The sequence below is a fragment of the Phaseolus vulgaris genome, chromosome 11 (genome assembly GCF_051622355.1).
Source record: "Phaseolus vulgaris cultivar YP4 chromosome 11, ASM5162235v1, whole genome shotgun sequence".
NCBI lineage: Eukaryota > Viridiplantae > Streptophyta > Magnoliopsida > Fabales > Fabaceae > Phaseolus > Phaseolus vulgaris.
This window is the reverse complement of record NC_143508.1, coordinates 43,627,708-43,639,084: the sequence shown is the minus strand read 5'-3', so window position 1 is coordinate 43,639,084 and position 11,377 is coordinate 43,627,708. Positions and strand designations below refer to the sequence as shown.

The 11,377-nt window shown below is 35.1% G+C and overlaps 1 protein-coding gene across 2 annotated transcripts; it reads right to left on the bottom strand.

Annotated features, from left to right (window-relative positions):
• Positions 1-691: 691 nt before the first annotated feature.
• LOC137824617 (Transducin/WD40 repeat-like superfamily protein) lies at positions 692-10,971 on the bottom strand. 2 transcript variants are annotated; one of them, XM_090297486.1, is made up of 4 exons: positions 10,515-10,971; positions 8,672-8,830; positions 7,911-8,408; positions 692-1,277 (listed from the first exon to the last, which is right to left on the bottom strand). In XM_090297486.1, exons 3-4 carry the CDS (start codon positions 8,370-8,372, stop codon positions 906-908), a joined length of 834 nt encoding a protein of 277 aa, XP_090153612.1. In that variant the 5' UTR covers positions 8,373-8,408; positions 8,672-8,830; positions 10,515-10,971; the 3' UTR covers positions 692-905. The 2 variants fall into 2 exon arrangements, with proteins under 2 accessions (XP_090153612.1, XP_068486386.1); XM_068630285.2 differs by having other exon boundaries at positions 7,911-8,395; positions 10,515-10,897.
• Positions 10,972-11,377: the final 406 nt, after the last annotated feature.

The window sequence follows — 11,377 nt, the reverse complement described above, 5'->3', positions numbered from 1 at the left end:
GGCCCTGTCCCGCATTAGGGTGTGAAGGACATGCAAATACGTGTAAGCATTTTCAGTTTCACAACAGGCTTTCCAAAATCTGCCAGAGGGAATATCACATGTTTGTTGCATAGCTAAAAAGGATAATTCATTGTGTTAGTGTGACAACGATGGTTGAAACTTTTCAAAGTGATCAAATTTTGGTCTGAGACCCTGAATATTCGAGATAGAACCATGCAACTTGCAGGATGATATTTGTTGCGACAAAACTACAATTTATGATGGCATCCTTTGACCATTTATCAATCTTTTGGAAAGTTAATAGGTTTTTGGGAATCTCGATAGTCATGAAGCCTATTTTCATTTCGGTGCTTTTTATTCCAGTGGTGGAAGCAGGTTGACTCTTCAGCCAATTTAGATGCTAATGGCCAACACAAATCTCTGTGCAGCTTTACACATTGTAAGATCATTGCCTGAATTATCCAAAACAGTTCTTCACTAACAAAATTAAGGGCCTATAATGAAGAAGCATTTATATTTTCATCAACTTTAGTAACTTTCTACACAGTTCCTAATTGATCTGTCACATCATTAATTAAAGTTTACCAAGATTTCTCTCTTGTGGTAAATACTTTAAACTGTTTTTTAAACAATTTACACCATGATTCACTGTAGTTGTAACATAAGTGCATCAAACATTAAATCCACAGTATAACAGTAAAAGGCCACACATTTAAGAAAACATTGACTTGTGGGAGGTTTCATTATTCACACAGTATCTAATAAACAAGAAACAGCTGCCTAGACTAAGAGAAAGCTAGAGTTTTCCACTCTCCTAGCAAATCATTTTCTAGTAACCAAATGCATGCCCATTGACTTTTGAGAAAATTAAAGATTACCCTGGAATGGGATGATAATAGGTATCACTACTCAAATACCAAAATACTTCCATCCCACGAGCATGAAGCAATAACATTAGGTATAATGGGGTGGAAGGCAACATCTATGCATGCTTGCTCATGGGCCTTGATTTTCTTCACAACTTTGGATGACTGATAATCATAAAGGTAGATAGAGCCATCTGAAGAGCCAGAAGCGAGTTTTTTCCCATCTAAGCTGAAATTGCACTTGATTGGAAACCCAGAGATCACATGGCCCTCATATCGCTTATATTTGTTGAGTCTGTAAGGTGGGGTGGCAGTAAAGATTGCAACATAATTTCCATTAGACTGAGCAACAAAGATTGAATCAAATGGGTGGAGCCTCAAGCAAGGACATGTATAAGCTTCTGCATAAACCTGATTCAGGAGTATAATAAGCTAATTAAAAATCTAAATTCATTAAGTCATAACAACGTTTACATGTACAAACGGTCAAAATGATATTTAGAGATGAATTGCATACTCCTAAATGCATACAAGCATAAAGAACGAAAGGTGGTAAGCATCATAGAAAATTAAGTGGGCCTGAGTTTTATCACATTTAATTTAATATCATCTCATGGAAAGTCATCGGAAGGCAATTAAAAAGTGATCTTTTAAGCTACTTGTGAAGCGTTATCAGTGGAAATCATGCTTCTTTGCTGCATTAATACTGTCACTAATATTTAACTACCATCAACAAATCTAATTATTTAACAGAATGTCAGGATACCCTGAGAGAGAAGTTTAAATAAGTAAAATGTAGATAATGTAATTTAATCCAATATGTAAGGACAACGTTAATTTTTTTGTTTCCTGCAATATAAACATGAGCATTTCACATGCAGGTATAATAATATTTTAACCTTAGTTATTTCCAGAAAATGAAAACAACACGATGAACAAAAAGATGCATCAGCTACAGAGCAGTAGAAGACTCTTAACAAAACTTTTAGGTTCCTTAAGTGATTTGAGTGCAGAAATACGTGTTCCTTAGCAATTTTCAAGCCGTTCATTTAAACTCAACATCTATCTAGGAAATAAATTGAGTATGGGTATTCATCCCATTGGATATTGAGAAAATAATAGAAAAGCACATATCCAGCTGTTTGCTAAATTATGGAGCAATTATTCTGACTATACAGCTGTAATTAAGGGAGTAAAATTTCCGATTATACATGGCCGTTTTTATTTCTTTCTGTTTCTGTAAATTATAATATTTACTATTTCTAATTGAAATTCTAATTGGGATCTTCATTTGTTGTACTCTAAAAGGCTACTTATGTCATTTGTATCACACATTTCAGAGTATGCGAATATACTTTTTTTACATGGTATTAGACCATTAGTTTTTAACCCTAACAACAAAATAGTTACGAACCTTGGTAGAAGAAGAAAGAAGAATAGAGTAGCTAGACCGAAAAACGCACCAACTCTTAACTGGTGATCTTATTTCGTCAAAAGAAAGAAAACAAAATTGGTTAATAAGGGAAACTAGTCCCTTTCGCACATGATTATCATTGTCAAAAACATATCAAAAGTACACCTCTACCTCGTCAAGGTTAGTCTTAATATAAAGACACAACCCGTCCCACGATGGTATGTCGTACACATATTCAATGTGGTACCTTGAAGTCTAAACAATTCTTTCCAAGAGAGACTTGAGAACATAGTATCTCTATCACTCACAATTTAAGTCGAAATTCCATGTAACTTTACCATCTCTTTGATAAAACTTCAGCTATCGATCTTGCCGAATACGAATGCTTTAGGGGAATGAAATGTCCATACTTACTAACCATTTTGGGAGTTTTAATATGAAATCCATGCTTATGTCTTCCCATATTGCCATCAGAATAGGAAGCAATTGAAGAAGCCCTTGGGGTGAACATGCTTGATACTTACTTTGTTGACAAAATAGGACAAGTTGCAACATAATTCGTAACCATTTTCTTTTTCAAGTTCTCTCTTCTAAACATGGTACCGTCATCTGTGACTTGCTTTGCCACTAATCCTTCCAACATTGTATCATAGTTTATCCTATCAAGGATTGTTGGTAATTGTGTCACATGCTATCGACCCACCCACAAATATCTAGACTCGCACCAGAGATGTTTAGTCCTAAACGTGAGGATTGTGGGTTGTTACGAAGTGGACTTTAAGCCTAACTCAACCCCATAAAATCGGCTCATAAGGTTAAGGTTTGCACCCACTTATATACAATGAAAGGCTCTAATCTCTAGTCGATGTGGGATCTCCAACACACCCCCTCACGTCGAGACTACCAACTTGTGCGTGGGACTATATATTATGGGTGGTCCGATAGCGGCCCGATAGCGGGTGGCACGATAGGCCCAACAAATCACATGCTATCGACCCACCCACAAATATCTAGACTCGCACTAGAGATGTTTAGTCCTAAACGTGAGGGGTGTATTGAAGATTTTCCATCAACTATCGATATGACCAAATTATAGTATATAAGTGGATGCAAACCACACCTTACAAGCCGACATGAAGTTGAATTATGCTTAAAATTCAATTTCTAAAAGGGTATTATCGTGTAATGAGAAGGAAACACAAATTCGTGCGTTTCTTGTGGGCATACTACTCGTAGGAGCAAACATTTTAGAAATCATGTATGTTTTCAATTTTGTGTTTTTTTTTCGTATTGTCACTTTTCATGCTAGATACATTGCTCTTTGCCACCACACAATTCATCACTTGTGTTACTATTCATCATTCAACGACTTTCTAGTAGGCCTCTTCCAGTCAATTTTATTGTTTATTGTAAACATTTTTCCTACAAGTACTATTATGGCCAATGATTTCCTAGAAACATTTTTTCCAGTGAGTTCCTTTTTCCATTAAACCTTTTCCAACCAACATTACTGCTAATTGTCGACATTATCTAGCAATTGTTTTTTCTTCTTCTAGAGAGTTTTTCTTTTCCTGACAATCGTCACTATTGGCATCACCTTGATATGCAAAGACACTATTTCTCCAACAATCGCCATGCCCCTTAAGCACTTTGGCTCCCCAGGAACGAATGCACTCTAAGCATTTTTTCCTTTCCGATAGCCATTGTGTCCTTTTAGCATCTTTGACTTTCTGGAAGCCATTATGCTTGTTAAGCATTTTTTACTTTTAAGATAATTGTTGCCTCTTTGGAGCATTTTCATTTTTCGACTGTTGTTGTATCCTCTAATCATTTTTGCTTTTGATAGTTCCCCCTTAGCGTTTTTGCTTTTTGACAAATGTCATGTCCTTTGATCACTTTTGTTTTCCAATAGTTGTGTTCTTTGATATTGTTTGCTTTCTGACAACTGTCGTGCTAACTACTCATTTTTGCTTTGACAATCATCATATCATTCATACGTTCTATAGCTTGAAGGGGAGTGTTAAATATATGATTTAGAAAAGGACAGAACATTTTGAAGATTAATTATCACTTTGACAAAGAGAAAGTCAGCTCTAGAAAATATCTACTAGCATTATTTACTATGTAGGCTTTGACAACCAACTAGTTAACATGTTTTTTACTCTCTCAAGAGGTCTTTTGTTGATGATTTTTGCAACAAGTTTGTCTCATGATACATATACAATAACTTGAACGGGAGTATTAGAGATATGAGTTGATTGTGTTAGAGATAAGATTTGATTACATTAGATAGAGAGATATATTATGATTTGATAAGAAAATATCTTATCAAATATTTCCTATTATTATTTTTTAAAAAATCATGTTAAGCACCACTATGAAATCTTAGCATCCGAACTAAGTTGGCACCTTAATCACAAATATTTCCCATTATTAGATATTGATTTTGTTCATTATTATTGTATCTCTTATACATAATAAGAATATGCATGTGTGTACCCTTAGGGATGGCAAAGCAGACTGGACTGCTAGTCCACCCTCATTTAGGCGGGATGGGTTAAATTTTTGAACCTACCAACCCACATAGGCCCGGTCCACCTAACCCGCAAACCTAACGGACCAAAGGCGAGACAGTATTTTTGGTACTTTTAAAGAGAAATCTCATGCTTTTGGAATTAAAATTGGTGGTGGTCAATGTTTTATATACAACTTTATTTACATTAATTTCTTTATAAATCACTTGATTCATTAAATTATTGTTGATATTTACTCTTTTGTTAGGCATTAAACCTTCTTTTATTAAAATATTAAAGTTTCATTAAATTTAATTGCTCTTCCTTGTATTTTTATTGTCCAAAAAATAATATTAATGATTATAACCAAGTAAATAAATCCAAAACAAAAAATTAAAAAACTATGAAATAGTGGCGGGCTTGCCAACCCACCCTCTGACGGGGTGGGTTACTAATTTCAACCCGTATCCCATTGGCAGGCCAGTGACGGGCCAGGCTGGCCCGTTTAGCCACCCATATTGTACCCTACACATAGAATTCATTACATTCCATCTTGGTTTCTCTCTTCTCAACATTGTATTAAAGCGATACCATCTTCATCACCTGTCTGTCACTAATCCTTCAAACACAATCTATCATTGGCCAATGTTATCGATATCGGAACATGTTGGGAACCCTAAAAACCCTTATTGATGTTATAACGGAAACCATAACGAAGTATGGCAGAAGCATTCCAGTCAAAAGAAATACAAATATATACGTATAGATAACTTAAAAAAATACAAAAAGAATGAAAGAGACAATCATAACTAATAATAATACTATGTCTAGAAATTCAAATAACAATATCAAATAAAAAACACCACAAATTTCAAGTTCAAAACTTAAAATAACAACAAAACATAAAAGAAATCCAATGGAGCATAACCCTCCTCCTCTTCCCCTTCATAGAAACTCTTGTCAAAGTTAAGTAATTTTTCAAACTCAGAATCAGAGTTATCAAGCAATTCATTCTCAATCCTAATTTGAATATTTCCTTTAAAAAAGAAAAACACTTGTGGCAGGTGGCAGTATGCGGCAATGGACGACGGTGTGCGGCAACAATAGGTAGCTGGCAATGGCATTGGGACAGTAGCGACAGTGGCGACGGAGACGTCAGCAAGATCGTCAATAACGACAAGTGACGCTGATCAACGACGATGAATAGTGGTCGTGGGCAGTGGCTGTGTACAATTGTTGTGTGCAGTGACAGTGAGTAGCAACTACAGATTAGGGTTATCTAATAGTAGTTGTTAGTTGGTTAATACTAACATGCTAATTGGGTCGAGTATGGCCCAAATCATTTTAATGTCTAAGTGTGTCGATAACCACTTACCACTAACACGTTAATTGGGTTGAGTATGACCCAAATCATTTTAATATCTATGCCCACAATATTAGGTTTTTCTCCTAGCTAGGTCAAGTTTCTCCCAACGCCCATGCCACAAACCTCATCCCCTCGCTCACAATTTGTTCTCCCCACGTTTTTCGCCATTTTCGTTTAGCCTTACCATCCCGTGATGCAAAAAGCGGCCGCCATGGGCTGTCATGAGAAACCCGCTTCACCATCGCCATGTTCTGGCGACAAGTGCCATGGCCATTTTTCAATAGCACTACATCAGGGTAATACACGTTAGAATAGGGCAACATAGTCACATGACAATGAAAAATATATGTTGAAGATCCCATATTAACTAGAGATATGGCCAAATTATAATATATAAGTGGGATACAAACCTCACCTTAAAAGTTGATTTTGTGAAATTAAGTTAAGCTTAAAGTCCACTTCATAAGATAGTATTGGAGCTTATCAAGAGCCTATTCTAGTGAGATTAGTTAAGCCTTAACCCCACTTTCATAATATGGTATTAAGAGACTATTCTAGCGAGGTTTATTGGACCTATCATGTTACCTGCTATCATAACCCCTTCTATCCCATGCTCAAGATGTCCAGTTCTTAGTGGGAATGGGTACATTGGAAATCCCACACCAACTAGAGATATGACCAAATTATAATATATAACTAAGATGCAAACCTTACCTTACAAGTCGATTTTGTGAGGTTGAGAAATGAGGTCATACTGTGACAACAAGGATCCTATATGTATTGCTCAAAATCCAGCACAGTCAAACTAAACATGAGAAAATTGAGAAACAACTGAGCCTGATGATGAATATTAGGCCATTCCTTCCAATGAAGCAACAAGACGTCCTTACAAAGGATGTTCCAACCTAACTTTGAACTTCCTGCAAGTACAATGGCCTGATTGATATCTATGCCATCTTGAGGGGTGGGGTTGGGGGCAGGAGGCTGGCAGGGGCAGCGTGACGGCAGGGTTGAAAGTATATTAGGAATAAATGGTTAGGCATTTTAGGAAAACTTTTTAGTTAGAATAAAATATGAATCTGCTGATTCAGTTGTTGTTAGGCAGGCTGTTTTTATACTATTTTGCTGCTATATGTTTTACCTAATATGAAGCGTGTTGGTTCCCTATCCTAAACAAATTCTTGTAATAAATCATACTATTCATGGGCAAATAGTTGATGTGGAATGTGTTTCTTTCTGGACATGCAGTCACTTACATTTTATTTTATTTCCATATTTTAGATGATAATGCTCCGCAAGAACAACAGCCCTATCCCAAATTCTCACCATTGGAAAAATCCAAATCTCACATTGACTAGAGATGCTGTCAAATATAGTATATGACAAGTTAGTTTTGTAGGATTAAGTTAAACCCTATTTTGTAAGACTCACTAGGATTACCTATAGATTTAAAAATACGGAATACTAAATTATTAAAATTTCATATTTAATGTCAATACAAAATATTAAGAAAACATAACAACATAACAGTGTGCATACATTAAATGACTCAATCACGGGCTGGTTTTAGAATATAGAACTTGCAGGCTATAACTTATACTAGACTATCTGCATTATTCCATTCTCTCCAGGATGACTTATTAACACAAGTAACAGCTGCTTAAACTAACAATACACAAACTTCACAGCAATTTGGTAATAAGATGAATAGTAAAAACAGAATATGAAAGATAGATATTGTATTCTCTTACCTGATTAGACAACGGTACCTCCCTTGACACATCCCAAACAATAATAGCGTTCTCACTTATATTAGTCTGAGATACATCACAAGAAGAAATGAATTGCTTCCCATTCCTTGTGAACTCAAGATCGAGAATCGGACCTAAGTTTCTATTATAATGATGCACTACTTTGCCAGTTCTGACATCCCATAATTTGATATGGCCCTTTGAACCTCCAGAAAGGAAGATATTTGAATTGTCTGGATGGAACTTTATAACTGCAACAATTTGATCTTCACTGAAAACCTGAGTCTCCATTCCCTTTTCAACATCGACCAACCGTGATGTGCAATCATATCCACAAGAAAGTAGAAAGTGCCCTTGCTGAGACCATTTCACATCTTTGACGGCTGCATTGTGGAAGTTTAGCACACATGCTTTCTTCTGATTTCTGCTCCATACATTCCATACGCAAATTGTGTGATCCATCCCGGCAGATGCAAGGAGGTGAGCTGTAAGCTAACTCTGATGAACAATAAATACTAGTATACATAATAAGCATATCTCTCTTACTCTTTCTCACATATATATACACAACACTTTTCAATACTTAGATTTTAAATTTATTCTAGCTGTGAAAAAATGCTTTATACATCAAAATCCAATTAAAATATAATACAATTGCAATACCTTTATCAATAAGAAACAACTTAGGAAAATTATTCCTTATTACGACTAGTATATCACACACATACAAGGGCAACAGTTTGTCAACAAAGAGAACATACCATGAGTTGATGACCAATGTATAGCATTGACTGCATTAGTATGCCCGGATAAAGTTGTAGATAGCTTTTCAGATATCAGATTCTGGCTTTGATGACCCTTTGCTTTACTTTTCAACAACGACAAAATATTATGATGTATATCAGCAACTGAGATACTACCTAAGTTTTACGAACAAGAAAAAGGTCAGAGCAGTTGTCTCTATCAAAGATTAATATAGAACCATTAAAACATGCAGCACATCTATGCCTGAAGAAAGTACCAACAGAAAAAGGTATGTGTGAGGAAATAAAGAAATTTAAACTATGCAAGCTCATCACTCAGCCAGAGACAGAATATAGCATATGCATACTTCAAAATTAAGAAGTGGAGGTCCTTAAATTGAGAAGTGGACCTTGAACTAAGATAGTAGCTATACAAAGCAATTGTTGAATAAGCACTGTGCTCATAGACAACCAATTAAAAACTATAGACAATATTAAAATAACTTTAGCATGGCTATCACTACAGACTTCAAAATTATTTTAACACATTTTGAAGTTGGTTAGCTGCATCCATAGACACTATGTTCATGCAAGAAGTACTCTAGTCATGCCAAAAAAATCCAATTCTCTTAAATACCTCCACAACCAGGAAAAGAAAATCTCAGTGCGATTTATATAGAAGAATACAGATATAATTATGAAAAAATAAGTACCTAAGACTCCAAGTTTTGTCTATTTCCTAGGGAAAAGAACATTTGCTTTCCATACTCACTAAAGTATCCAGGCCACAACCATGATATGTTTCCCTCCAAGTCATAAGATGTTATCACAAATGTTACATATATGATATGATTTGATTACATTAAATAGAGAGATATAAAATATTATTTGAAAAGGATATATCTTGCCAAATATTTCCCATTATTAGATATTGATGGTGCTCTTTATTATTGTATCTCTTCTCTTCTTCATTATAAATAAGAATACTCTTCTAAGTACCCAATACATGGGATTCATTATATACCTTCTTGATTTCTCTCTCCTCAACAAGGTACTAGAGTGGTACATCCTCCGTAGCTTGTTTTGCATTGATCCTTTCAACATGGAATCACGATCCCAACAAGAAGGGAACTCAGATTTGTACTTTCCCTATCACTGCTCAGAGGACTAAATATTATAGAAATTGTGTACCTTTTCTAGTTTCTATTTTTTTCTCTACCATCACTATTCATGTTGGACACATTGTTAGTCACCGCTGTCACAAATTCACAATTCACCACCCGCATTACTATTCACCGCCAATGAATTTCCAACAAGCCTTATCTGATCAACATTATTGTTTACCGCCGACGTTTTCCCAGTGAGTATTATTTACAGCCAATGTTTTCCAGCAAATACTATTTCACCACAACGCAGCTTTTTTCATCCAAATTCTAGCAGCCAATCACTGCTTCTCACCAATTAACAAAGACCCATCTCTTTTCCAGCCACTTTGCAGATTTCAACTTATTTTCTACTTCTTTTTTCTCTGTTCTGTCTAGAATTTCTCTTTAAAAAATTTGAAACAGCAATGACTCCTCTTTAATTCTTCCTACTTTTTTTGCTATTTTATCTCTCAGCGGCATAAACTATGTTAAGGGTTTAGGGTTCAAAACATCGTTACCCCACTATCCCGCTATATCACTTAACGGCGCAGTCATTTGGCATCGACTACTCTGATCATAACTCAAAAATTGAACAAATTCCACTAAATATGAATGTGAATGAAGTACCACTCGAACAGTCTCTAATTAGAAAAATGCACACAAACAAAAACAGATCAATTTTGGACAACACAAAGGCTAAAAAAAGTGATGAATACCTGATAGCGTGAACGGAGAAAGAACAGGAACCAGGTCAGGAAGAGGGGGAGGGGTGGGACCCATCAGAGCGCGTTGTCGTTTTGAAATGTAACTTCCGGGAATAGGAGGTTGCTTTTGGTGGATTAAAGGAGGCGAAGGGGAAGGAAGATGTCGTTTTGACGGATTAGAGGAAGAGTGTGATAATCTCTGTCGTTTGGGTTGTTCTTCGTCATCTGAGACATTCGAATACGCATTCCGCAGAAGATCCATTTCTATTTCTCCATCTGTTTCCCTACACAAATAATACAAATAATGATAACAACAATAAATATTAATATTAATGATAAGGTTTTGGATGTTAAAATAATAACTATACGACTATAACTTGTTTAAAACCATTTAACGTATAGCATATCTAGCATTTTATTTGTGTATATATGGTAAATCATAAAAATGGTATAATATGTAATCATTCCCAAAATCACAATTAAAGACGTTACCTTCGTATTAAGAATTACATTTATAGTTACATCTACATTTTTTACTTTTATAATTATTATATATGTATTTATATTTATTAAAATTAACTATAAATTTATAATGATAAAATAATTTAATAATAAATTAAATGTTGTGAAATAGATAAAATCACAAATAATGCCACAAATACTCTAACACAACAATTTAACCAAACTTATAATAGAATTATTAAAGAAAACAAAAAAAATAGTAGGATTTTGTTCATTGAATAAAAAATTGAAAGGAAAAAAACGTACCAAATAAAAGTACGTCGGTGGGAGTGAGAGGGATTAGCCTATGAGAAAGAAAGGGGTTAGTCTATGAGAAAGAAAGGACATAGGGAGAAAAGGAGAGGCGTGTTAGT

Excerpts from the sequence above, each read along its gene's own strand:
- LOC137824617 (XM_068630285.2), bottom strand. The coding sequence starts at position 10,764 with ATGGATCTTCTGCGGAATGCGTATTCGAATGTCTCAGATGACGAAGAA. Across the intron at positions 8,831-10,514 it reads TTCTCCGTTCACGCTATCAG|GTAGTATCTCAGTTGCTGAT; the intron begins GTATTCATCACT and ends CGTAAAACTTAG. Across the intron at positions 1,278-7,910 it reads AGGTACCGTTGTCTAATCAG|GTTTATGCAGAAGCTTATAC; the intron begins GTAAGAGAATAC and ends CTCCTGAATCAG.